The sequence below is a fragment of the Felis catus genome, chromosome A3 (genome assembly GCF_018350175.1).
Source record: "Felis catus isolate Fca126 chromosome A3, F.catus_Fca126_mat1.0, whole genome shotgun sequence".
Classification (NCBI taxonomy): Eukaryota; Metazoa; Chordata; class Mammalia; order Carnivora; family Felidae; genus Felis; species Felis catus.
In genome coordinates this window covers 60,748,587-60,775,983 of record NC_058370.1, presented here as the reverse complement: position 1 = coordinate 60,775,983, position 27,397 = coordinate 60,748,587, and the positions used below count along the sequence as shown (strand labels likewise).

Here is a 27,397-nt window from a genome sequence, read left to right as displayed (position 1 = left end):
TTAGGCAGGATTCCTATGTAGATTGGATAAAAGTTAATTTCACAGAGTTATAGATTGCTGAGTCTCTATAATGATACGTTCATATGCTCTAGAAGAAATCAGAGTTGTTATTTAACATGAAAATAAGAAGGTCTAATACATGTTCTCACCTGAATGAAAAGCCACTCTATGTCTACAGGATGGCAAGCTAAGCTACGATACTTTGCAGAAAGTAACTTCTGATTAAGTCCAACACTTGTTCCAAGTGCTGTCCTGAGACCCTGAATTCCAATATAATAAAACTTGGCAAACTGGTTTGAGTCTTTTCAGGTTTAGCATTATCAGCATGTGAACCTGAATACATCAAAGAAAAATATTAGGAACTTCTCTGGAATTCCTTCTTGGTCTTTTGTGCCAAGTCAGTCAGGTGACTGCTGGTTCCCAAAGGTAAAACATAAATCTGGTGTCCAAGCCACAGGACCACTCTGCCCAATCATATTCCTGTGCCTTCTACCTGGCTTAGGTCCTCCATGCTATTTAATCTTCAATGTAATCTTCTGTCTTCTCCATATGTGATAGTCTGCAATCCCAGCCTATCTCCATGGAACCTAGTCTTTGTCCCCAACCAGTCATCTGGCATCTGAATGGATGAGCTTAACCAGAATAGTTGATTCTAAGACACAGAGCTTTACAAATGTGCCAGCCAAGGTTAAATGATGCAAAATGCATCTGTATAATTGGGATGATTTGCCTTTATGAAGTTAGGTAATATTGGATAAATCAAGGTTAGTGTACTTCTGCCAAAAACACTTAATTGTAATAAAATTAGTATTTTTTCCTTGGTTATTAGAACTACAAGCCCATCTCTCTCTTTTTTTTAATTTTTTTTTTTAATGTTTATTTTTGAGAGAGACAGAGCGTGAATTGGGGAGGGCAGAGAGAAAGGAGGACACAGAATCTGAAACAGGCTCCAGGCTCTGAGCTGTCAGCACAGAGCCTGATGTGGGGCTTGAACTCGGGAAGGGCAAGACCATGACCTGAGCTGAAGTCAGATGCTAACCGACTGAGCCACCCAAGTGCCCCAAGCCCATCTGTCTTTTAAGAGTACTCTAGGGGCGCCTGGGTGGCTCAGTCGGGTAAGCGTCTGACTTTGGCTCAGGTCACGATCTCACGGTTCGTGAGTTTGAGCCCCGCGTCGGGCTCTGTGCTGACAGCTCAGAGCCTGGAGCCTGTTTCGGATTCTGTGTCTCCCTCTCTCACTCTCTGACCCTCCCCCATTCATGCTCTGTCTCTCTCTGTCTCTCTCTGTCTCAAAAGTAAATAAACGTTAAAAAAAAAAAAAAGAGTACTCTAATCCATGATTTTTTCCTCCTGGACTCTTTATATCTTACCCAGGGGCAAGATTAACATTCAATTTATCTTCCTAATAGGTTCTCATTGTTTATTGATTCATTCCCCAATAGTCAAATTAAGAGAAAAGCTGGTAAAATGTTTAAATTAATCATATGACTAGAAACCCTGTAAATCCACTAAATAATATATTTATAAAAAATATTTAGGATTGGTTACATAACTGAACAATGAATCCATAAATTAGTAGAAATGTAAAAATTTATTATTGAATACATAATTATAGAAATGATCTGTCCAAAGTAAAAAAAAAAAAAAACCCAAAATCAATATTCACTTAAAATATAAATATATAATGCAAATTAAGTTACTGCCCATCATATTTTTTTTGTGTGCTTGTTATGAAAAATGTCCACCGTTGTTTCATGACATGGTCTTAAATCAAAATCACAATATCCAAGGGAAAAACGACTCTAAGAAGAGAAGAAAAGAGGTGTTTTGTTTTTTTTTTAATAAAAAAGTCCAAAGCCATTTGTTAAAATGTTACAAAAAGTACAACATACTTACTCATAAGACTATATCTTACCTGTGGTTTCTTAAAATAATCAAGTCCCCTTCCAATCTTAATCATCCATCCATTGTTAAACCTATTGAAATAGTATACAGTATTATATTCCAGACATTTAAGTCAGACAGTTATCAAAGATGTAGTGTAGTAAGTGTCAGCAAAATTTCCCCCTAACAAAGAAAATCATTTTCTCCAGGGCATGAGTTGAACCAAACTTGGAGTTATTCATGGGCCGTGTCTACAATGAAATAAAATGTCCAAAGAAACCATTAGTTGGTTTGATTAGATGGTAACAAGTTTGTCAAGTAAGTTATATCTTATTCTTGAATTTCAGATCTCTGATAAAACTTTCCTGTTCTGCTAAATGTATTCAGGTCAGGCTATGGTGCGTTGCAGGGGTTTCCCTACCTAGAGATGGAGGACATACGCAGGATGAACTCTGGACCCCGACCTCTGCTTCAACCACAGCAGCTGCATTTTCAGCTGTTTTGCATTTAGGTTGTGGTTAAGTTTTCATTAAAACTAAAGGTGCACTCACTATAAACATATGAAAGCTACTGTGAGAAACAGGAACATATACTAAAATACCTGCATATACTGTCTCCTTGTAGACACTGCTGCGTACTGTCATGCCTATGAGATTATTTCATAAAATATAAGTGAATACTAAAATCATCAGAATATTAAATATTGCCACCAGAAAATTATCCTAATACCCCAACACTATATGTATGCTTGAATAGAAAAGTACTTCCTCTTCTCACGTGAAACAGAACATGTAAACTATTCCATTAAGAGATATGAAACTCAGATATAATAAGCCAGATTTTTTCCTAAAAAGTGAAAAGATACTAAAATTGTGCTTTATTTAAAATTTTAATAAACTGAATATTTATATGCAATTATATTGCATTAAAATAAGTAAGTATATTCAACTGCATAAAAATTAAAATACTGCTATAACTAACCTAATTTCTCGGTCATGTACTGAAGAAGAATATTCTAATTCCAACAGCACTCCATGATTCTTGAGTGACTCTTTTATTTCTTGCAGGCCACTACTTTGCTGCTCTTTCCCACTACCCTGTTAATAGGAAAAATACGATTTTCTGTTCAGTTATTACTATTTTAAATTATCATTAAGCTACACAATGTGTATCAGATAAAATGGGAAAGATTCTATACTAGTTTCAATGTCTATTATCTCAAAGAAGCAATAAAAGTATGAAGCAGTTTAATGGCAGTTGTTTTTATCAAAATAATTGTTTTTTTCTAATGTACACATAACACAATTCTATCCTATCTCCTAAAATGTGTTTTAGTAATGCTATTTAGTTATTAAGATGGGGTGCTTTCTTCAAGTTAATCTTAAAATTCTGGTTTATTTAGAAGCATTCCTATTTAAATCAAAATCAAGATAGAGATGCTCACTATCATGCTATGATCCACCAGAAAGCCAATACAGTAAATCAAGAAAAAGATATAATCATTGGTAAAGAGACAAAATTGTCAATAGTGCAGACAGTGTGATCATCTCCTAGAACATCCAAGAAACTAAACTGACAAACTATTTGAATTATAGTTTAGCAAAGTAGCCAAATGCAAGATACAACAAAATCAGAAAAGTCAATAGCATTTTTCTGAAGGTATTTTAGGCCTATTGTTGTACAATTCCCAAAGAAATAGCTCTAGCTGAAGCACTGTGTCCACATTTCCTTGCTCAAACTACATCTCCTAGCTAAACAAAATTCATGAAGAAAGAGTAAATGCTTCCAGATACCTACTTCATCCAGAGAGGTGAGAAGATGAATGGTTTTTACTTTACATGGTCTCTTAATAAGCATCTCACAAAATCGAAGAAAGTTATACAGCTGAAAGACATCATGACGGGTTATTACTAACTCATACATTTTAAGTAACATTTCATCATATTTTTCTGCATTTCACCTACCTGATGAATCTGTCTAATATAAGGATCTTGTATCCAAACTTCTGTAACTGTTTCATTAAGATATTCTTGAAAAAGTGACTCGTAACTGAAACCTGTTGCATTCTCTTCTATTTTAATCTGCCGATGATATTTTCCATCTAAAAAACACAAGTTTCAATAATAAAACCAGTGACAATTTATTTTCTTTTTATACTATTTACATATAGTGATTAATCAGGATCAGATACAAGTTAATTTTTTTAACTCCTCCACTCAGCAAACATTTCTGAATGCCTCCTACATATATACGAGGCACAATGCAAGATGCTATATGTACAGAAATAAATAAGGCAAAAAATTCCATAAGTGAATTCTGCCTTCATGGAGGTCAAATGGGAAAGTCCAGAGATTTCTTGGAAGAGGTTCTTGAGCTGAATCCTATAGGCCAGGCAGTTTATTCAAGAGAAGTCTATATGTATAATGACAGCTGATAATTCTGTCACCATGAGTAGAACCATAAGCTATATAACTCAGTGGCTATGTGGTCCTTCTCTTCAGATATAAGTCTTTCTGTGTCCTGCAATTTAACGGCTAAAGTATTAAACATATAAATACATGGAATTTAGAAGGCTTTCTTAGAACTTATAAAGTATTTAAATTTTTTTTGATGTTTTTATTTATTTTTGAGACAGAGAGAAACCAGGAGCTGGAGAGGGGAAGACAAGGAGACAGGAACCAAAGCCAGCTCCATGCTGACAGCAGAGAGTTGATGTGGGGCTCGAATTCATGAGCTGCGAGATCATGACCTGACCCGAAGTTGGACACACAGACAACCGAGCCACCCAGGTGCCCCATAGAGTACTTTAAGTAGTAATTTTAGCACTTCTTAACAACCCAAGACTAGGATTGCACAGGGTCAGTAAAACAGTTCCATAGTTTTTGTTCATTCAAAACGAATGATTATTGAGTAAGTTATCAAAGATCTTTAAGATTTTTTTAAAAACATGACCCCTAATGGTAGTTCCTAATTTATGTGATGGTTGCCAATTTAAAGCTTGTTTAAAAAACAGTAGTTTGCATTTTTTTTCCTAGTATTTCCACAGATATGATGTTACTAGCAACTATGCATCAATTTTCAAGCCAAGCTACCCACAAAGGTTAACTTAACCCAATGTATTCAAACCACAATGCTGATGGTACTCTATTTCATCAATGTTTTAAAAGGAAATTTCATTGTGAGTTTCAATTTGGGGTGAAGGAAATACAATTTTATTCCCACTCAACAGAGGAGCTCGCTGGGGCGGGGGGTACCCAGGGTAGGGGCTCATATGGAATACTAGGAAGAGGTCGGGGAGGGCCATATAAGGATAGCAAGGAAGAGCAGCTGAGGTCTGGAGGCACTGGTGTTTTGAGGACAGTAGTAACTTTGGCTAAAAAAAAAGTAGGATTATGCCAGGCAAAGGTGGTAATGACCATTTGTAGACATATGTTTGTAAACTGGATGCTCATAAGTAGATTAATAGTAAGTAGGGAAGGACAACTAGTGGCATCTCTAGTCATTAGGAATACTTCACTCCTGAAATGTTTTGATTCACAGCAAAATCCTAAAGAAGTCCCAGGAGTTTCCTTAGCTACTTTAACATTTTGGTCATTTTAGAAAGTGAAACAGAAATAAAATACAGGATTTACATTTCCTATTTCTGCGTAGTATTATTTCAACTCCAGTCCACACATAAGCTTCATAAGGATCTGCAGTGAATTCCTTAAAATGGCATGCAAAGTTCTGCAGTATGTATAGCTTTCATCAGATATTCTCAAGAGGGTGTGCGAAAATCACCTCCCCACCTAAAAGGGTTAAGAATATAGGTTATATATAGGGACATGGAAATGCAGAATAAAACTATAGGCTCCCAGGGATAAATGGTCCAGACCACAAAGAGTTACAAAAGGCAGAGCCAGAAACACTGGATGAAATGGGCTTTGTCACACTTACTTATGGACACATTCTATAAAACAGCCTCTTTACCTTCTTTTTCTTGATCCGTGTATTTCTTCACTATTTCTGCTCTATCCATGTAGCTAGAAATTTGTTTTCTGAGATTACATTTCTTTGTAACATCTTTGGTGCCTACAAATTAAAAAAAATACACTCTCAAATTTCCAAAAAGTTTTTCTATTTAAACAGGCATTATTTCCAGCTTCCCAACTCTTCCACAAATTTCCTGTCCTATTTAGCATGGTTTGCCTCAATCCTCAAATACACAAATGGGCTCAAATTTGGTTTGATCACCAAGACCTCCATTTTTGCACTAAGCATCTGAAACAGCTTTATTTAGGAGTGGGAACTCTGACACTGTGTCTCACTGCTGGGGATACCAAATTTGATGAGGTGATGACAAAGGTGGCTTATTTTCAATCCTGAGTCTGAGAACCATTTCGTCCTAATCAACCTTAAGTCTGAAATCTTAACATAATCAAAACACAGGAAACAATACCTATCTTCTTCCACAAAACCAGCTTCTCTTCCAGACTTACCCATTATAGTTCATGCTCAGTCTTTTTCCCAGTCACCCAAAAAACATAAGGTATTTTTTGAATACATATTATCAATAAAACCTTACCCCAAGTCCCTCGCCCCTAAATCACTTCTGGTTCCCTCATTCCTTTTTGCTATTACTTATATTTTCCATAATAATTTCATTTTTAAACTCCCACTTTTTAACAACATTTTACTTTGAATTAGTTTTATATTTATGGAAAAGCTGCAATAATGGCACACAGTATCCTTTCACCCAAACTCCCCTAATGTTAACATCATGTGAATATGCTACAATTATCAAGGTTAGGAAATTAACATTGATACAACATTACTAACTCATCCACAAACCTTATTTGTATTCCACCAATTTTCCCACTAGAGAAAGAGAAAGTTCATTTTCTGGTCCACAATCCTGCACAGCATTTAATTGTCATGTTTCCTTAGTCTCCTCCAATCTGAAATCGGTCCTTAGCCTCTCTACCTTTTATGATTTTGACATTTGGGGAAACAGTGCAGTGGTCAGTTATTTTGTAGGATGTCTCTCATTTGGGGCTGTTGGTGTTTTCTCATAATTAGATTGAGATTATGCATTTGGGGGAAGAAAATCATGAAAGCATGCCCTTCTCGGCACATAATGTCAATATATGTCATTACTGGTGAGTTCAAAGATCACTCCACTGTAAAATCACTATTTTGTCCTTCATAATTGATAAGTATCTTGTGGGAAGATATCCTGTTTCTCATCACTCTTTCACCCCCTAATTTTAGCATCCATTGATAGTCCTTGCCTGCAACAGTTATCACTGCAGTGTCTGTCAAACAGAGATTTTCTATTTCCATCATTCCTAATTAATTTATAAACTGGAATGCTACTATAAGGAAGAGCTGTCCATTCTCCCCCATCTATTTATTTATTGAGTGATCAATTTGTATCAGTATCGACTCATGCATATTTATTTTATTTTATGGGTTGTAATCCAATACTATTGTTTTTTTAAGTTTTTATTTAAATTCCAGTTAGTTTACAGTATAATATTAGTTTCAGGTGTATGATATAGTAATTCAGCACTTCCATACATCACCCAATGGCCATCACAAGTGCACTCCTTAATCTCTATCCCCTATTCTCCCATCCCCCTACCCATCTCCCCCTGGTAACAATCAGTTTGTTCTCTACAGTTAAGAGTCTGTTTGTTTCTTGTTTTGCCTCTCTCTCTTCTTCCCTTTGCTCATTTGTTTTGTTTCTTAAATTCCACATATAAGTGAAATCATATGATATATGGCTTTCTCTGTCTTATTTCACTTAGCGTAATACTCTCTAGTTCCATCTATGTTGCTGCAAATGGCAATATTATTATCTTGCCCTAACTTTATCAGCTTTGGCTTTGAGAGCTCCTGCATGTTGGCTGACCCCTGTACTTTCAACATGACCCATTATATTTTGAGCACTTCCTTGCTTTCTGGTGCAAAATGTTCTAAACTCATCTTGTATTTTCCCTGCCCCAGCCCTGGAATCAACCATTTTTCCAAAGCCCTTTTCCAAAGTTCCTTTTATTGGAGAATGGTATGAAGAAATCCAATTCTGGGTGCTGAGTATACTTGCTGCCACTAGGGGAGTCCTGTCACTACTTCCAGATCCTTTCAATTTGTGGCTAGAAAGTAAATATATATAGGGTTACTAACACACACATATATCTGCCTTTATTTCCGTGTCCACACATCTGTATATATATTAAAAACCATAAGTTCATGATGATAATTTGGATCCCACAGGGTTCATACTAGCCTTATCTCCTTATGTGTAACTTCTTTTATTATCCACAATATATATACTGGCTTATTCAAGACTCATATAAAGTAGTTTCTACCTCTGGGAGAAAAACATTTACCAAGTAAAACACAATGTTTGTATATAATTCATTTTGTCTTTAACCTTACAGAATATGGTCAAAATACTATTTTCCAGAGATAATTGAGTTACCTATTTTCTTGTCCACCTGCTTCTGTATCACAGTTGAATAATTCAGAGCAGCATTATTCCTTCCTCATCTTGCTACCCCATTCCCATTCCTTCCTTCTTTGTACCTCTTTTCCACCACCCCACAAACCTCATTAGTTTCTGTTTTTATCCTTCGTTTCGAACAAATGAGGAGACACATGAATATCTTCCTTTTTACATGAAGGATAGCATACCATAGATCTCTTTGTCCTTTGTAGTTTTCACCTAACAGTGTATCCTGGAAATCACTCCATATCGCTTCCACAGATCCTCATTGTTTTTTACAGCAGTATAGCACTCCATTGTGTGGATGTACCACACTTTATTCAACCTCTCTTCTTCCCAGGGTATTCAGGTTGTTTCCAACATTTTATTGATATCAATATGGGGCGCCTGGATGGCTCAGTCGGTTCAGCGTCCGACTTCGGCTCAGGTCATGATCTCGCGGTCCGTGAGTTCAAGCCCCACGTGGGGCTCTGTGCTGACAGCTCAGAGCCTGGAGCCAGTTTCAGATTCTGTGTCTCCTCTTTCTTTCTCCTTCCCCGCTCATGCTCTGTCTCTCTCTTCTCAAAAATAAATAAACATTAAAAAAATTATCAATATAATTACTGAATTCTTTTCTTTTCAAGTCCTTCTCCTTGAAAATTAGTATCAAGATCCCTGCTTTCTCCAGGAAAAGACCTCTCTGACCTCAGCCGTAGCAATCTCTTACTCAACACATCCCCAAAGGCAAGGGAATTAAAAGCAAAAGTGAATTACTGGGACCTTATGAAGATAAAAAGCTTCTGCACAGCAAAGGAAACAACCAACAAAACTAAAAGGCAACCAACGGAATGGGAAAAGATATTCGCAAATGACATATCGGACAAAGGGCTAGTATCCAAAATCTATAAAGAGCTCACCAAACTCCACACCCGAAAAACAAATAACCCAGTGAAGAAATGGGCAGAAAACATGAATAGACACTTCTCTAAAGAAGACATCCGGATGGCCAACAGGCACATGAAAAGATGTTCAGCGTCGCTCCTTATCAGGGAAATACAAATCAAAACCACACTCAGGTATCACCTCACGCCAGTCAGAGTGGCCAAAATGAACAAATCAGGAGACTATAGATGCTGGAGAGGATGTGGAGAAACGGGAACCCTCTTGCACTGTTGGTGGGAATGCAAATTGGTGCAGCCGCTCTGGAAAGCAGTGTGGAGGTTGCTCAGAAAATTAAAAATAGACCTACCCTATGACCCAGCAATAGCACTGCTAGGAATTTATCCAAGGGATACAGGAGTACTGATGCATAGGGCCACTTGTACCCCAATGTTCATAGCAGCACTCTCAACAATAGCCAAATTATGGAAAGAGCCTAAATGTCCATCAACTGATGAATGGATAAAGAAATTGTGGTTTATATACACAATGGAGTACTACGTGGCAATGAGAAAAAATGAAATATGGCCTTTTGTAGCAACGTGGATGGAACTGGAGAGTGTGATGCTAAGTGAAATAAGTCATACAGAGAAAGACAGATACCATATGGTTTCACTCTTATGTGGACCCTGAGAAATTAACAGGAACCCATGGGGGAGGGGAAGGAAAAAAAAAAAAAACAGGTTAGAGTGGGAGAGAGCCAAAGCATAAGAGACTCTTAAAAACTGAGAACAAACTGAGGGTTGATGGGGGGTGGGAGGGAGGAGAGGGTGGGTGATGGGTATTGAGGAGGGCACCTTTTGGGATGAGCACTGGGTGTTGTATGGAAACCAATTTGTCAATAAATTTCATATTAAAAAAAAAAAAAGATCCCTGCTTTCTCATGCCTATACTTCAGTAGCTTAAGAAAATCCTAATCTATCCATTTATAATCTATAAATCTCTTGTGAGGAATCCTGTTTTTGCTCCTAAGGTGATATGAGAACTCATATTCTTCTACTAGGTTTATATATATTTCTTTAAACTCAAAAACCTTGAACTGGTCTTTTTATCAGGATTAAGCATTTTATGGTCTCTGTTACAAACAGGCAGTGTGAACAGTGGTTAACAGCAAAGCATCTGGAGTCACATGGTTTTAGTTCAAAACTTGCTCTGCCACTTTTGGCTGTGTGACCATGCCAGTTATTCAACCTGTCTGTATCCTCAACTGTAACACGGAAAGAGAAATTGTTCCTTAGACAGGGAGATGATTAATGATCAAAGAGACTGGCTTGTAGGAAATAATAAATTTTGTTAATATCATTATCACCTACATAATTTTTTCCATTCACCATACTCTGGGCTTCCTTTAGAACCAGACTATAATATCTCTTTTCTTAAATTCCACTATTACTTTGCGACTGCCTATAAATATACTCTATTTTCTCTGTCCTCTGTAAATAAAGTAGTCCTTTCTTAACGATCACCCTCGATCAGCTGGCAGAATTTAACAATGTAGACCCATTCCTCAAACATCACATCTCAGTTTCCTAGGCTTACTTACAGCAGGTTGGATTCCACTGAACCTCACTCCCACATCTAGTCATGTCCTAATGCCAATTATTCAATATCCAGACTGTCTCCTCCTTTCTTAATATTGGTGTCACCCCTCTGGTTTCTTCAGGCCCTTCTCACCTCTCATCTTGATTCCTGCAGAAGCTCCTCGATTGGTCTGCTTTACTTCAGTCCCTTCAGGTTAGTATCTCCCCCACACTCTTGCCATATTCACTCATTTATTCAAGAATTATTTACTGAGAACTTACCACATGCCAGACATTGTTCTAAGCACTGGGGCTACAGCAGTTAATAAAACAGACATGATTATCCCCTATCATTCAAGTGGGAGGAAAGACAACAATAAAAGGAAGTTGGTAAAATATGTATGTTAGATTGTGATAAGTGCTATTAAAATAAAACAAGGAAGAAAACAAGGGAGTCCTGGGATGGGGTTGTAACTTTACACAGGATGTCAGTAAAGGCCTCACAGTGAAGGTACTATTTGTATAAAAAACTGAAAGAGAAGAGGGAGTATGCTATGCAGATATTTGGGAGGAGAGCATATTCCTAATAGAGACAAGCCCTGACATGCAACTCTAATTACATCACTCCTTTATAAAAACTTTAAATGGTTTCTCCTTGTCTATGGAAGGAGTTAAAATCTCCTGGCAGTGAAGGTCATCCACACCACACCTCAATCTACTCTACTTCTCACTCTTCTTCTAGAGACACACAATGAACCAAAGTGAACCACTTATTTGGTAAAAATAGCACAGACAGAATTTAAACACTCTGCGGAATTTCATTTCTGAAATTCTACTTATTCCTCAAAAGCCACCTCCACCTTTCCTCCCCCAAATGACCTTTAACTATTTAAATCCTCATTGTCTCTCTCTCTCTCCTGGCACTTATTTCCTGTGCTAGAGTTATTTGCATTTGTATCTTAACCTGTAAGATCAGGTCACTGTCTCTATATAACCTCTGAAGAATCAGTAGAGCACACAGGAGCAAAACTATAGTTCTCCTGATTCAGATTCCCAGAATGCCAGAACTTGAGTAGTGCTTGACCTGACAACCCTAGAGCACTGGAACTTAAGCAATGATCCACCTGACCAACACTGTACACCTTCTCTTTTTTTGGCAGTCAGTATACCAGAGTTTTTAAAGCCTTGGGCTCCCAATTTTGACTAACTGTGGTGGAACTGAAAAGTTTAATTTTATGCTGTACAATGAGGATAACATCAGCTCCTACTTCTCAGGGCAATTGTAAAGATGAAACAAGATCATGATGTTCATGTGCTCTGACAGTGCCTAGCACTCAGCACTCATAAATGATAATTACTTTCCTCCATCATCATCATCTCCTTCTTCTTCTCCATCATCATCATCTTCATCTTCATCATCATCTGGGCCTTCCCAAAGTAGTTTTACTACTAAAGCCCCCAACCCTGAAAAGCGCCCTCTGCTGTCCAAAAGCTTCTGTAATACTTAGGCTAAAAGGCACACAGGGGAGATCTTCGGCCAGACTGGGAGCTATACAGGGCATGGGGACCAGGGGCCAGACTTAAATCAGTTTAATACATAATCACTGAGTGTCTACTATGTGCCAGAGATTGTACCGGTTGTTAATGGTTATTTGGGTACTTCTCAACATTGAATAACTATATTAACAGATCAAGTTTCGCTGTGCCCACCCACAATCCTATGTATTTCTCACAACGAATTTCAGTACACCCGTTATTTAAGGTGTACTTAAAGGTACTTAAGGTATTCTACCGCTATGTGATTTTATTTTTGTTTACTTCTAACGAAAATATCTAAACATAAAAGCAAAGATAATAGTGTAACGAACACCCTTATTACCGATCACATAGATTTAAGAATTGCTAGAATTCTGCCACATTTGCTCCGGGTCCCCCCCCCCCCCCTTAAAATTAAATTCAGACATTATGACAAATTCTTCCCAAGACACTTCGGTCTGCATTTCTAAAAATCAAGGACAGTTTTAGAAAAAAAAACATGCTACCTAACAAAGTCAATAATTTGTTACCCAATCCATATTCAAACTTTCCAAAAAGGATCCAAAAATGTATTTTTACATTTCTTTCGAACCTGAGTCCTAGCAAGGCTTATATATTTAGATTTGATTCTGTCTCTTCAAAATCTAGAGTACTGACCCTGTCTTTTTTGATGACATCAATCTAAAAGAAAACAGTCCACTTGTCCTGTAGAATATCAGCCTTCTGTTTGTGACTGCTTCCTGGTGGTGTACAAGAAGGGTTTTTAACTTTCACTCCCCAGAAACTGCGGATCCAGTTCCTTTCCTCTGGTATCCTCTCCACGGCTCCCTGCTCACCTCTCAGGACTTGCATGAGCAGGTCAATCCCCTCCTGGTAACACACCAGAGCCTGCTGGTACCGGGACTCCGAGTCCAGTTCCATCGCCCGCTTTAGCACCTTGAATGCAGCTGTGCTTTCGGCTTCCTGCTCCTGTCCGGATCTCGCCATAGTTACAGAAACTCCTCTAGGCTTCAAACACAACCAGAGCTGAGCGCCGCTGCCGCGCCGGGGACGTGAGGTGGGAGGGGGGAATAACGTGACAGACCTGCGCCTGCGCTCTCTTTTTATGGCCTTGAAGGGGCGGGACGTGGCCGGAACTAAAGTGCCGGGGTTGACTATGAGTACGCTATATGACGGCCAGGTTTGTGTGTTGCGCTTCGTGGGCACCCGTCTGCTCTGCTTCCCCTCGGTGAGTAAGGTCAGGCTGAAGAATATTTAGGAATATTGCATTTTTGCCAGGAGTGGGTACCTGGGAACGCCGTGGAGATGTGGATTGATTTTCCTATTGGATTCTGAGTTTGCGGGTCGTAATAACCTAAATGAATTTGCGCCCGTTCACTGTCCCTTGGGATCGCGAAAAGCCAGTGGTCGAGCGGATCCGGTTTCCCAGTTCCGGAGCCGCGCGGCTTGCTAAGCCCGGCTCTGGACCCGCCTAGGCAAGATAGTTTAGTGGGGCAGGGAATTCAGGGTTGTTTTGGCAGTTTTTGTGCTTGTTTATAACTAATTTCGGTTTCCCACTGGGGATCCGCGTAACTTGAATTTTTTGTTAATGAGGATAAAAGCTTGCTAATTGCATCTTAGAAGGCAACACCTTCGGGAGTTTGCAGTTAAAATATTTACCATTTTACTAAAAGCTGTAATTTTGCAATCATGTTTTTGATCGCCGCCTACCCATAGCTGCCTGTTTTGCATATTTTCGCCAACAGGCGCGGATGAAGACTGCCTGTTACTTTTTAGGCGTTAGGAATTAAAAGAGACATTTTTTGCGTTCAGAGATATCGGTTAATTGAAAGGAAAATTCTGTGTTGTGCGTTTTCAGTGTTTTCCTTCCTTTTGTCAGTAAGTAGGTGTCTAAAACTGTTCGGATATTAACTGGGGGCAAAAAGTAGAAAATCACCTTGGTAGCCTTCCCCCCATGGGTATGTTTATATTTTACTGATAGCTTTCCAGAGTTTTTCTGTGTATACGTATACAGTCATAGACATTTTCTTAATGGAAAAGGGATCATACTTCTCATGATGCATGTGTTTTCCTATTTTTGCAAGAGAAAAGCTACTGTACAGTAGAAGACAGTATAGTTGCTTCAAGGTCCAAGAGTTGTGTGAATAATTATTAGCATTAACCTTTATTTTTTATTAAAACTTACAACTTTTCACTGTCACACCTTCTGAAGTCTGTAAATTAAACTTAATTCAGCAGAAATTGATAACGTACCTACTACATAACAGGTGCTGCTCTTGGTAGATGCTTGGGATACATCTGTGGATAGGGCACACCAAGAAAAAAAAATTTTTTTTAATTTATTGTCCTTGCGGAGTTAACCTGTTACTGGGTGGAGACAGACAGTAAGCAACAAACCTAACAAACTATGTTAGAAGAGAAGTGCTATGGAAAGAAAATCCAGTGGAGTGAGGAGTGCTGACAATTGTGGGGGGTCAAAATGTTAAACAATGGAATCAGGATAGACCCCACTAAGAAGAGATTTGAGCCAAAAATTGAAGCAATAAGGTAACTAACTATATAAATATCAGGAGCATTCCAGGAGAAAAAACAGTCAGTCCAGAGGAGCTTGTCTGCCTGGCAACTTCTAGGACCTGTAAGGGTGTCAATGTGTGTATCCAGTGAGCAAGGGAGCAGTTGGAGATGAAGTCCTAGAGGTAGGGGTTAAGGACTGGCTATTGCTCTGAGACATTGGAGGTTTTGGTTTTTTAATAAATAAGCTTTTTATTTTAGGATAACTTTAGGTTTACAGAAAAGTTGTGAAAATAGTGAAGTTCCTATATACCCCACATCCTATTTCCCCTTTTATTAACATCTTATATTAGTATGGTACATTTGTTAGAATTGATGAACCAGCATTATTACACTGCTAACTAAAGTCCATATTTCATTCAAATTTTCTTAGTGTTTACCAGATGTCCTTTTACCCCATTTAGTTAGTAGTCATGTCTCCTTAGGCTCCTCTTGACTATGGCAGTTTCTCACTTTCCTTGTTTTTGGTGATTTTGACAGTTTTAAGGCAGTCAGGTATTTGAAGACATACTCCCATCATTTTGAGTTTTTAAGTAGTTCGTTTCTAGTGCTACAAAGTGCTCCAGGTTCATCTTAATATATTCACTGCAGTAGCCCTATGATTAGCCATTTCTCAAAGGAGCCCTGGTTCCTTTTATTAGAGAATGCTAAGATCAGGCGCTGAGTGTGTTCGTTGCTACTGGGATGCCATTCAGCTAACAGAGCTAACCCATGTATATATACATTCATACCTGTGATTATTTCTATATCCATCAGTATCTATATTAAGCTAAACATGAGCTCAAACTCTCAACTTGTGTCATTGAATCACATGGACTATTCTAGCTTTCTCCTCTTATATGTTACCTTTCACTTCAACAGTGAGAAACCTGGCTCATTGATTGGAATGTTTGGGGAAGAGGAGTTGACATGATTTGATTTGGGATTTTAATGAAATGGTTGCTGCTATGGAGAAGAGAGCTTATGGAAGTTGGACTGGAAAGTGGAAGGCCCCTTAGGAGGCTTTTGCTGAAATCTAAATGATAAGAGAAAAGTAAAAAAATGTGAAGCCAAATGAATTGGGTTAATATATAATGTTTAACTTAGGAGGAAGAAGTATGGTAGAGAAAATAATTTATCGTTACCTATTTGATTGCAGAGCCAGAGGATTAAATAAGCATCTCTTCTAAGGAAGCGTCGATACAAAATATATATAAACAACCAGCCAAGCAATGGCTGATGATTTGCACTAGATACTGATTTGAACTAGAAATTCTTATGCTGTATAGTAATCTTTGAAGTCTGAATGAGAGTTATGAAATTTTGATATACTTCTGAATTCTGAGTTGAGCAGATCATAGTTCTAACCCATTAATTGATTCAAACATTCATAAACAAACACTGGGTGCCTACTGTTCATCAGATACTGTGCTAGATGCTGAGAGTAGAAAATGAACAAGATAAAATTCTGGCTTTCATGGCATTAAGGATTTAGTAGTTGACTCTTCTAAAACTGATGCATAATTAATTTTGAGAGACTGGTTTAGTTGCTGAGAATTTTTCAAAAGTCTTGGCTCTTTTAATGGGACATCTTGCGTTGATTCCCACAACTTCATTGTTTTGTCCACATCACAGGAAAGACTTGACGAGCTTGAGTGAGCCAGAATCTGGTGGATTCACCGAAGTACAGCATTAACCCAATTTTAGTGTGTTAGGGTATTCTTATTACAACTTTGTAATAATTTCATAATAGTAAAAGCTACCATTTGTTGAGGGCTTCCTATGTACTAAAAACTGTTTTAGATGTTTTTAGAATGATTCATTTGGAAAGTAGGTATTATATTCTGTCCTTTTGAAAAAGAATTGAAACACAAATTAAGTAACCTATGAAAAATGTACATGTAGTTCATAAACCTTATCTTTCTGCTTTTGTATACATCAGTATAATTGGTTGTAATTATTGCCTGTCTAAATAAACATGACTTTTTTACATCATAGAAGCAATGCATATTCATTAAGAATAGTTTAAAAATACAAGTATTCAAGAAAGAAAGTTATAGTTTACTTTTTAACAGAAAGGTATTATGATTTAGTGAAAATGCACTGGAGTAGGAATTACGAGAATTGGGTTCCAAACTATATGCTTCTTGGATAAGCTGGATGCCCTTTGATTGGATTGGATTGGATTGGATTGAAGGTGGATGCCCTTCAATATGAATGAATTTTCATTTTCCACATACATAGGCTAAGGTGGTCAATTCTAGAGGCACCTGGGTGGCCCAGTTAGTGAAGCATCCACCTCTTGATTGCTCAGGTCATGATCCCAGGGTTTTGGGATCCAGCCACGCACTGGGCTCCGTGTTGAGCTTTTGTGATTCTCTCTCTCTCTCTCTCTCCCCAGCTTACTTGCTCACTCTCAAAATACATAAATAAACATTTTTTTCTTTTCTTTTTTTTTTTTTTTAAAGAAGGTTGTCAATTCTCATTCTAGGAGTCTGGATTTCTTCAGTCCCTTCTAGTCCTTTCATTTTGTGATTTTATAACAAAGCATTCTTTATCTGTGCTCTTTGGTGAAGAAATTAAGTAGTAGTGATTTCTTTGCCCATTTTTGTTGAATCAACCTAGTTTCTAACTCATCTGGCAAAAATGGAATGTGATTAATGTATAATTGCTACATATGGTTTTGCTGAATTCTGAATAAAACATTTATTATAACTTCTTACTCTTATTGCATTAAAATAACTAGGATTTTACTGTTAAACTTCAGTCAAGTTCATAATTAACTTCTTTAGGTTTTTAATAATATGTAAGTAGGCACCTGTCCATTTTCAATACATATTTGACCCATGGATCTATTTTATGCTTGTCATAGCCTTTGAAGAGAACAGTCACCACACTCATGGCAGGGATTTTGCGCTCAATAGTTCAGAAGCCCCCAGGTGGACTCCAAGTAAGTATTTCTTTTCAAGTATCATCTTTCTCTCTTTTTTTATTCCTTAAGAGTGATTTCTCTCTCTTTTGTAATTAACAAAACAAACAGGCAAGTTAAACTGTACAAGTTCCTTTTTTTATATAGTATTTTTTAATATTGAAGAGCAGTTTTATTTATGATTTATGATCTGCTGTTTTATCACTAAAAATTTAAAAACACAAAAGATCTTTTCCTGGAGAACATGCTGGTAAAAAATGGCCACTGTTGATTCCCCTTAATCTTTTTAAAGTTTTAGGTTTTTCCCTTCAATTATGAAAAGAGTATATTTCTAATCATAGAAAAATATGGAAGAGCAGAAAGAAGAAAAGCCCTCTCCCAGAGATCACTAATGTTTGTATTTTCATGTAATTCCTTCTATTCTTTCTTACAGAAATTGTAGCAGTACAGCCTAACCCATTCATGAGGGCCAGAGTCTAGATACAGACCTGCTGCTGGCCATACATTGGTGCTGGCCAGTACATTGCCTTCACCTTAGATTAATCCTGTGTGATCAGTATTATTTCCTTCTTAAATAGCTGAGGAAATTGACTCTCTGAGAGGATAAGTGTCTCATTTCTCACAAATGGTGAGCACAGAGCCAGGATTAGAAGCCCATGTTTTTCCTTTCTCTCCCTCATTCACTCCTACTTACTGTCTAGTTGTTTGTGGATCTCTGCAGGACAGAGAGGGCATGAAAGGAATGATTATTGCCCATCCAGAGGGGAGTTTCCTGATGGGAAGGATTGGCAGTGAATCCTTTTTCTTTAGCAGACTGAGAGCAACAGGACTGGAAGATTGTGGAAAGGGAATAAGAAATAGGAACTAGGAGTGTTGGCATTGTAGGGACTAGAAAGAAAATTGGCACCTCCTTTTCTTTGACATTGTATTGGTGAAGGTAAATTATTGCACATTGTCTAGAGCAGGCGTTGGCAAACTATGGCCTGCAAGTCAAATTCAGTCCACCTATTTTTGTAAATCAAGTTTTATTAGAACATAGCCATGCCTATTTGTTTACATATTGTTTGTGGCTGCTTTTACCTTACAGTGGCAGAGTTGAGACTTGACAATGGAAACCATACAGCCCTAAAGCTGGAAATATTTCCTGTCTTGTCCTTTATAGAAAAATATTGCCCACCCTGGTCAAGAAGTCTATATTTGACTCATATATGGAATTTAAGAAACAAAACAGATGAACATAGGAGAAAAAAGAAAAAAAGAGAGGCAAACCAGAAAACAGACTCTTAACTATAGGGAACAAACTGAGGGTTACTGGAGGAGATAGGAGCGGGAGGATGGGCTAGATGGGTGATGGGTACTAAGGAGGGCACCTGTCGTGATGAGCACTGGGTGTTGTGGAAGTGGGAATCACTAAATTCTACACCTGAAACTGATATTACACTGAATGTTAACTGGAATTTAAATAAAAACTTGAAAAAAAAAGAGAAGTCTATATGTGCTTTTTGCTTTATAATGTTAGTGGTAAGGTGAGATGTATTCACTTAGCTAAGGAGCTGAAATAAAGGTTTGATAATTATAGGTTAAATAAAAACAGACTTTTGTCACCTAAAAATTGGTGAGTATAGATTTCTGCACTAGCCAGAGTTTTTTAAAAAATGTTTTCTGTCATGTTTAGACTGTAACAAAAGGTGTGGAGTCTCTCATTTGTACAGATTGGATTCGTCACAAATTTACCAAGTCAAGAATTCCAGATAAAGTAAGAACAAGGGTTTGGTGGGGTGGGGGTTAGCGTTACTATTTTTTTAAGCATGTTATGTTTTCAAATGGTACCTATTTGTGTAATATTGAAAACTTTTACATTGAATTATTTGTGGATGTCCATGGTAGTATAGAGTTTAAATAACACATGGTAGAATTTATCTAGGTAATGATTCTTTTTTTTTTTTTTTTTTTAATATGCCACTGGCCTTTGAAGTAGTGGGGTTTTATCATCTTAGTACCTGTTTATTCCCGCTTATGATTTTTGCCTTAATATTTTGTGTTTTCATATCACCATTATCCTCAGGAAAACAGTGGGTCTTCCTCCGGCTCAGACTCTGTTTCTGTGCTTCTTTGTGTTCACTTTATATATTGAGTATTGCAACTTGGGATCTTTGCGTTTTCTTTGCTATACTTATGTGTACATATCATACTTTTGGAAAACACTGGCTAAGCCCCCTATTAACTTCTGTTTTATTTTGTTTAAATGAATAGACTTTATTTCTTACAGCAGTTTTTGGCTTATAGAAAAATTGAACAGAAAGTACAGAGAGTTCCCATATACTCCCTCCCCCAACATATATAGTTACCCTATAATTAACATTTTGTATTGGTATATATTTGTTAGAATTGATGGACCAGAATTGACAGATTATTATTAACTAAAGTCCTTAGATTGCATCGGGGTTTACTATCAGTGTTACACATTCTGTGGCTTTTGACAAATGCACAATGTCCTGGGTCATTAGGGAATCATACAGATAGTTTCATTGCCCTAAAAATCCTCTGTTCTCACCTGTTCATCCCTCCCTTTCATCTCCCAACCCCTGGAAACCACTGATATTTTTCCTGTTTTTATAGTTTTGCCTTTTCCAGAATTTCTTATCGTTGGAATCATGCACATGTAATCTTTCAGACTGGCTTCGTTCACTTAGCAATATGCAGTTAAGGTTTCTTGACGTCTTGCCACCAGGATTGCTAGCTTTTTGTTAACTATACTTAGTCAAAAGAATGATAAATTGTGAGTTAGCTAAAACATATCTGGATAGAATTAAGGAAAAACACGAATTTGAAAGATCAAGTTATTTTCCATTAAAGTGGCTGGGGACTCAGAAATCAAACAAGTTTCTGGAAATAATGAAAGTTGCATTTTTATAACCTGAGTTGTGTGGCTATGCAGTTCATTTCTTTTTATTACAAATAATATTTGGTTTTATGGATGTACTGTAGTTTGTTTAGCCATTCATCTCCTGAAGGACATCTTAATTGTTTCCAGTTCTTGACAGTAGTGAATAAAGCTGCTGTAAACATTTGTGTGCAAGTTCTTGTGGGGACATAAGTTTTCAACTCATTTGAGGTAAGTACCTAAGAATGCAGTTATGCAGTTGATGGAATATATGGAAAAGACTACATTTAGTTTTTAAAGTCTGGGGTTTTTTTTGTGTTTTTTTCCCCCAGTTTTTTGTATTGCAGCAAAATATATATACAGTGTACTGTCTCAACCATTTTTAAGTGTACGTTACAGTGTTATTAAATACATTCATATTGTTGTGCAGTCCTCACACCATCCATCTCCAGAACTCTTCATCTTACAAAACTGGAACTCTGTACCCATTAAATAATAACTTCCCAATCTCTTTTCCCCAGCCCCTGACAACTACCATTCTCCTTTGATTTTTTTTTTTTTAAGATAAAATAGTGTTACCATTGACTATTTGACACCTTTAATATGCTTGATGTTCTTATATCAGAAACCTCTTTATTTTTCAAGTCATGGCTTTGCTGCTGCTATCCTTTCCACAACTGTATTGTCTTGTATCTTTTCATGTTTCTTAGTCTGTAAAGTTCTAGAATAAAAGGATAGATACAGACGTTAGCATTCCTTTAAAATGTGTAAGGCATTGATTTTGATTGTCAGCTCTAGCAAATATGAAAATTCAAACTTCATGGAAATGATTCTGAGGTGTGTATCTCCAGCCCATGCCTATCTTCTGAACTTATTCCTATATTCTCACATGTTCCTAGACCCTGCCTTGTGGATAATGCAGAGGTATTTCAGGTTAAACATATTTAGAATCAAACTCGTCTTACTTTCCCTCCAAACAACCAAATGAAATAGGATGCTGGTCCTGTATTAGTTATATCAGTTAATGCTACCATCCTTTACCTGATTTCCCAAATCAGGGTGGAGATGTGTCCATCTCAACCCCTCCATTTCCTCCATTCACCACAAATGCATCTATTTTACTGTCCAGAGTCCCCAGATGAGTCCCTTTTCTGTTGCAGCTACTGTAGTTCAGGCTCTTAAACCAGGGCTGCAAGTTTCCTGGTACCAGTCTCCCATTCCCACTTCATTTTGTCCTCTTACAAGTATATTCTTTCTGAGTCCCTTAAAATTGTAGTCATATTGCTTCAAGTCTTCAAGAGCTCTGTATCCCTTCTGGAAGTTTCTGAAGGCTCAGCACAGTTGAGCAATTTAACTTCATCCTCTACATTGTTTTCATGTTTTTTTCTACTTGAGCCACACATTTACCCTTGGTTTTCCCAGATATTTTGTGCTCTTTACACTGTTTCTTTAAATCTTTGTTTTTCTTCGGCATGCCTGCCCCATCCTCTGTTTACCACCATTCTTCTCACCCTGCATCTCTTCAAAACCCCTAGAAAATACAAATGAGCAAAAAGAGCAAAGAGACACCCTTAATCCCACCACCTGGAGACAGCTTCCATATCCTTTTCTGTTATATGTTTTTAAAGATGTGAATCATCTCATGTAAAATGCTTCTTTAGCTGCTGTCTTCATTTAGCAATATAATGTGAGCCTCTCAGCAGATAAGTTTCTACAATATTATTTTATAATTAAATAATACCCTTTTTGATCAAAGTGCCACCATGTGTGTGTGTCCGTGTGTCCATGTCCTTCCTTGGTCTGATTTCCCAGAGGTGATATGACTCGATCTAATGTCTTTGAGACCTTTATACATATATAAGTGTATGTATATGCCCATATGTATATCACATGATTCTTAGAATTAGTCATTATGTAGTGTATCCTGTGTACACACTCATGTACTTGGTACAGATGAAACAAATATGAGATCCTACTACACATAGTGGTGTGGAATTATTTTTTTCTCAAGAATGTATTATGGCCATCCTTCAATGTTAGTAGCTGCTAAGATAGTTAACCTTATTGGTTTTTATGGCAGCATTGTATCCCGTGGGATACATCATAATTTATTCAGTTGTATCATATATTACTGGTTTTATTATTTTGTACTAGTTTTAATTCAAATGTATGCCTTGTAATTCCATTTAGTTATTCTACGAGGAACATGGATATGGCCTTTAAATTTTTCATTATTACAAATAGTATTACCATGTATGTCTTTATTTAGTACATTTTATATACTCAGGGAAGTTTTTTGTGTGATAGCTTACTAGAACCTTTTGATTTTTTAGAGAATCAGTATTAATGTCAGCTCTCTTGAGCTGTTTCTGACCCTTTGTAGGCAGTCATTTGTACTAACACATACTCATGTGTTGTCATTGTAAGCTTATCTTTGATGCCCTGCCTGAATGGGGTGGAGGGATGCTACTGTGCCCTGCTTATCTGGTGCTAATACAGTCTCCTGGCATTTGAACTCTTTAATGTCCTTTGGTTACTCCCGCTTTGCTCTTAAACAAAACAAAACAAAACAGTCTTTGCCTGTGTGATTTTTTTTTTTTCAGAGTATGCAATCCTTAGACTTTGTCTGAATAATCATGTGAAGATGAGGATTTCAGAAAGATTGGGGATGAGATCATTATGTAGATTTTGGGGGGTGGTTAAGAAAGGAAAAGGAAATACATAGAAACTGTGTAATTGAAAACTTACCATTTATAATTCTTTCCTAGGTATTTCAGCCTTCACCTGCAGATCATGAAAAATATGGTGGGGATCCACAGCACCCTCATAAACTACATATTGTTACCAGAATAAAGAGTACAAAAAGACGTCCATATTGGGAAAAAGATATAATAAAGATGCTTGGATTAGAAAAAGTAAGCAGCTGTTTAAGTCCTCTTAAGTTAGTTGTTTAAATTTGCTTTAAATTTTATAATTTTTAAACTTTAAGGTACATTTTTATTACTTCACTCATTTAAATGTATTATTTAGTGTAATTTATTTGAAAATTTGATTCAGACAAAATGAGTTTCACCTGAACATTTCACTGTAACATGGGACCATCTGCTTTGAAATGGATCCATAATCCTGTTTCCTTTGTTTATAGGCACATACTCCTCAAGTTCACAAGAATATACCTTCAGTGAATGCAAAACTGAAAGTGGTTAAACATTTGATAAGGTTTGTTGTTTGTTACTTCAGCTATTTAAAAAAATGTATTACCTAGTGTAATTCTAAAAGCATTTTCTTATGTCACAGAATCCAGCCCCTGAAGTTGCCACAAGGACTTCCCGCGGAAGAGGACATGTCTAACACGTGCCTCAAGAGTACTGGGGAATTAGTGGTGCGGTGGCATCTAAACCCTGTAGATCAGGAAGCAGTTAAGTCCTAATGCCAGAGCAGTTTCATATTTAAAAATGTAAATCATTTTTATTTAAAGATAGAAAGTGTTCTCATTAAAATATATTTTAAATTCTAGTCATTTTCACTGGCTAAACATGGTGTGATTTCTTCCTTGTATAGGCTTGGAAGTTTCAGTGCTGGTATTTGATTTAACTCTTTTCTGTCTGATAGTTTCACTGCAGAATGGGCCGGAGTGGTATTGTTTAAACATCTGGGTTCAGATGTCACCTTAGCAGTCACCATTGACTTGTTTAAAATATTGTTTTCTCTTTTAATTGAACGCAACAAATTCCTCGAGTGTCCCTTTGAGTGAGCAGTGTGTCACGTGTTGGGGAAATGCATAGCAGACCAGAACATGGTCCCTGTCCACCAGGAGTTTAGTCTCTTGCTAGAGAACAGAGATTCGGCCACAGTCATTAAACATTGGGTGTAGCTAGATTGACTGCTTTGTGCTTTAGTGTCTATAAGTATATATGTAGAGTTGGCTGCATTTTATTCTTAAATTTAATACCAAAAATAGTATCTTTTTCTAATTATAAATCTAAATTGGCCCAAATTTTATTGATGTTCTTTGAGTTCCTAAGAAACCTCTGCCAACGGTTGAGGTAATATTTAAAAGATGAGAAAGAAGGGAGAAATCTTTTAGGGAGAATTGTTTTATTTCCTTTTTTTTTTTTTTTTTTTTTTTTTTTTTTCCTATTTCAGATACCTGGAGGGGTTGAGAGAAGTAAGAATTGTAGGACAGGTTCAATAGTGGGAAGTTTTGTGGCAGCTAATCAAAGATGATGGTGAAGAATCTCTGAATTCTAGTTGCCTATTTCCCTGTCTTTTGTGAGGTTTAGTTTGGGCAACAATAACATTGGCATACTACTCATAATTATGGCAGTATTCATATTATGTAGTATTCATCCTGTCATAGGTCTTGATGTTTTAGAGCATTCAGAATTGCTACCTGAAATGAGCCAGATACCATTAATTACTAAGCTTGAATGCAATTACAGTTTCAATTCAACAATTATGAAATATCTAGTATATGTAAGGCCTGGAGGAGACCTTAAAGCCAGAGGACACTAACTTCAGAGAGCTCATTCTAGTTGGAGAGAAACCTGTATGCTACAACAAAATGTGTCCTTGCTGGAGGTGGTTTGAGGATAGCTGTGTTAATAAAAGCTGGTCCCTGCTAATTTATTGCCATCTCTTTCACTATACTAATATTAATGTTTACAATGAGGAAAAGAACATTGGTTAATTTTTACCCAAAAATTCTAATAAAGTTTAGGTAAGTAATTTTAACCTCAACAGTCCATGACTAGAAAAAAGGACCTAAATGTTAAGTTGAATATTTGTAAATAAAATTGTCTATAAGGAGAAAAGTATAAGGCGCACATGGGTATAAGCTAGTGCATTAGTTTTCTATTGCTGTGTAACTAATTACCACAAACCCAGTTGCTTAAAGCAACACACACTTAATCATCCCACTGTTTGTGTGGGTCAGAAGTCTGGGCTTAGCTGGGCTTAGTCACTTACGGTCTCACAAGGCTGAGTTCTCCTCAGCCTTGACTGGGAAAGGATCTGCTTCCAAGCTCTCTCATTTCATTTGCTTGTGATTGTAGGATTCATGGCAAGTTGTTTCTTCAAAGGCAGTGTGGAAGAGAGAAACTAGCAAGATGTGTGCTAATGAGGGAGCACAAGGCAAGCTGACAGACCACAAACACCCCCCCACAACCCAACCAGGTGGGATTGTGTGATACTCCTCAGGCACTCCTGGCTGCCCAAGAACAAAGGAAAGTGGAAAACAAAAGGTTAACTGATAGAGATCATAGTCCTTCAGGACCTAGGTCTCCACTAGCCCTCCACAGTGGGAAACAAAGGCGGAAGGAAATGGCAGATAGAACTCCATTCCCTTGTAACATGCAGCCCATTGACAAATACTTGAGGCTGGCAGAGTAAAATGTTTTTTTAGGAACACCCTACTGTCTTAATGTTTTGCTAGAAGGAAAAACAGCCTTAGCTTGACAGTAGCTAGGCCTCCAGTGTCCTGTGAGTCTTTAGCATATGAAAATCTCCCTGGAAACTTCCCCTGGACTTTACCTCCCCCAACCCCATAGTATATAATCAGTCTTTCCTCATCGTCCAGGGCAGGGTGCTTAAATAAAATCACCTTTTTGCACCAAAGATGTCTTCAAGAATTCTTTCTTGGCCATGGACTCCGGACCCTGTGAACCCCACTAACCCCTCCAAAAACCTCATCATGTGCTATACTCTTAGGTAATCATGCAAATGCAGGCATGTACATTCCATCACCTTTGTTGCATTCCATTGGTTAGAAGCAAGTCATAAGTCCAGCCAAACTCAAGGAAGAGGGGAATTACACAAATGTATGACTGCCAAGAGGCAAGGATCCTGGGGGCCTCCTTAAAGATTACCTGCAAACATGGTAAGTCCATCCCCAAGTAGACCCATGGAAATCCCCATATTGTCATTCCTTTGCTTCATATCATTTCAAAACCTTTTAAGGACTTCTTGCTTAGTTTTGTCTTTGGGTCTCCGAGAAGTTACCTGAGTGCTAGCACTACTTTTAAGGACCATTCCAGTTCTCTTGACATCTTCTGAATCTAAAATTGCACCTCTTCCAGGGGCATCTTTTGTCATCGCAATACTAATACTTAGCATCCTAACTAGCACAGTTTCACCAAGAGCAGTTCCACCAAGTGGAATTGCACTGGCCATTTTGAGGAGCTTTTGACACAAATAATAAGATGGTGCATTTAGGAGGTACCTTACAACAAAAAAAACGAAGAAATCCCATGAAGAGATTATTTTTCCTGTTTTTCTGAAAGATAATTTTGCTTAATATAGGTGGTATCCTCTCCTTCCCAAACTTCCAGGAGTAACAAGTACTGGTTTTTTGGCACACAGCTTGATAAAATTTTCAAGGGTCCAAGTTACTGTCTAAACCATCTGTCACTCTTTATATATGTATATACATCAAAACTTTTCTGCATCTAAACTTTTCTCTCTTGGGGCTCCTGGGTGGCTCAGTGGGTTAAGTGTCAGACTTCGGCTCAGGTCATGATCTCATGGTTCATGAGTTTGAGCCCCACAAGAGGTTCTGTGCTGATAGCTCAGACCCTGGAGCTAGCTTCAGATTCTGTGTCTCCCACTCTCTGCCCCTCCCTCCCTCATGCTGTCTGTCTCTCTCTCTCTCAAATAAATAAACATTAAAAAAAATTTTTTTAATAGATGAA

At 37.5% G+C, this 27,397-nt stretch overlaps 2 protein-coding genes across 5 annotated transcripts; one reads left to right on the top strand and one right to left on the bottom strand.

The window, feature by feature from the left end:
* Positions 1–1,406: 1,406 nt before the first annotated feature.
* Positions 1,407–13,426, bottom strand: MITD1 (microtubule interacting and trafficking domain containing 1). Of its 3 annotated transcripts, none has more exons than XM_003983908.5 (7): positions 13,182–13,424; positions 5,854–5,955; positions 3,849–3,985; positions 3,682–3,768; positions 2,866–2,981; positions 1,916–1,976; positions 1,407–1,802 (listed from the first exon to the last, which is right to left on the bottom strand). In XM_003983908.5, the coding sequence occupies exons 1-7, from the start codon at positions 13,330–13,332 to the stop codon at positions 1,707–1,709; spliced, it is 750 nt and encodes a 249-aa protein (XP_003983957.1). In that variant the 5' UTR covers positions 13,333–13,424; the 3' UTR covers positions 1,407–1,706. The 3 variants fall into 3 exon arrangements, with proteins under 3 accessions (XP_003983957.1, XP_019682614.1, XP_044910017.1); XM_019827055.3 differs by lacking the exon at positions 13,182–13,424 and adding an exon at positions 13,003–13,145; XM_045054082.1 differs by lacking the exon at positions 5,854–5,955 and having other exon boundaries at positions 13,182–13,426.
* A 10-nt stretch (positions 13,427–13,436) lies between these two features.
* Positions 13,437–26,324, top strand: MRPL30 (mitochondrial ribosomal protein L30). 2 transcript variants are annotated; one of them, XM_019827056.3, is made up of 7 exons: positions 13,437–13,573; positions 17,768–17,845; positions 19,500–19,580; positions 23,477–23,623; positions 23,854–23,927; positions 24,006–24,165; positions 25,763–26,324. In XM_019827056.3, exons 1-6 carry the CDS (start codon positions 13,451–13,453, stop codon positions 24,136–24,138), a joined length of 636 nt encoding a protein of 211 aa, XP_019682615.2. In that variant the 5' UTR covers positions 13,437–13,450; the 3' UTR covers positions 24,139–24,165; positions 25,763–26,324. The 2 variants fall into 2 exon arrangements, with proteins under 2 accessions (XP_019682615.2, XP_006930110.3); XM_006930048.5 differs by lacking the exon at positions 25,763–26,324 and having other exon boundaries at positions 13,438–13,573; positions 24,006–24,224.
* The last annotated feature ends 1,073 nt before the right edge of the window (positions 26,325–27,397 follow it).

What these genes read in the sequence shown, in the direction of transcription:
- MITD1 (XM_003983908.5), bottom strand. Translation starts at nt 13,332, where the DNA reads ATGGCGAGATCCGGACAGGAGCAGGAAGCCGAAAGCACAGCTGCATTC. An exon ending in GCTCATGCAAGTCCTGAGAG is followed by an intron (nt 5,956 to 13,181) that starts GTGAGCAGGGAG and finishes TTTAATTTGTAG; the next exon opens with GCACCAAAGATGTTACAAAG. An exon ending in TTCTCACCTCTCTGGATGAA is followed by an intron (nt 2,982 to 3,681) that starts GTAGGTATCTGG and finishes TCCTATTAACAG; the next exon opens with GGTAGTGGGAAAGAGCAGCA.
- MRPL30 (XM_019827056.3), top strand. Translation starts at nt 13,451, where the DNA reads ATGGCCTTGAAGGGGCGGGACGTGGCCGGAACTAAAGTGCCGGGGTTG. An exon ending in AGATGCTTGGATTAGAAAAA is followed by an intron (nt 23,624 to 23,853) that starts GTAAGCAGCTGT and finishes CTTTGTTTATAG; the next exon opens with GCACATACTCCTCAAGTTCA. An exon ending in GTGGTTAAACATTTGATAAG is followed by an intron (nt 23,928 to 24,005) that starts GTTTGTTGTTTG and finishes CTTATGTCACAG; the next exon opens with AATCCAGCCCCTGAAGTTGC.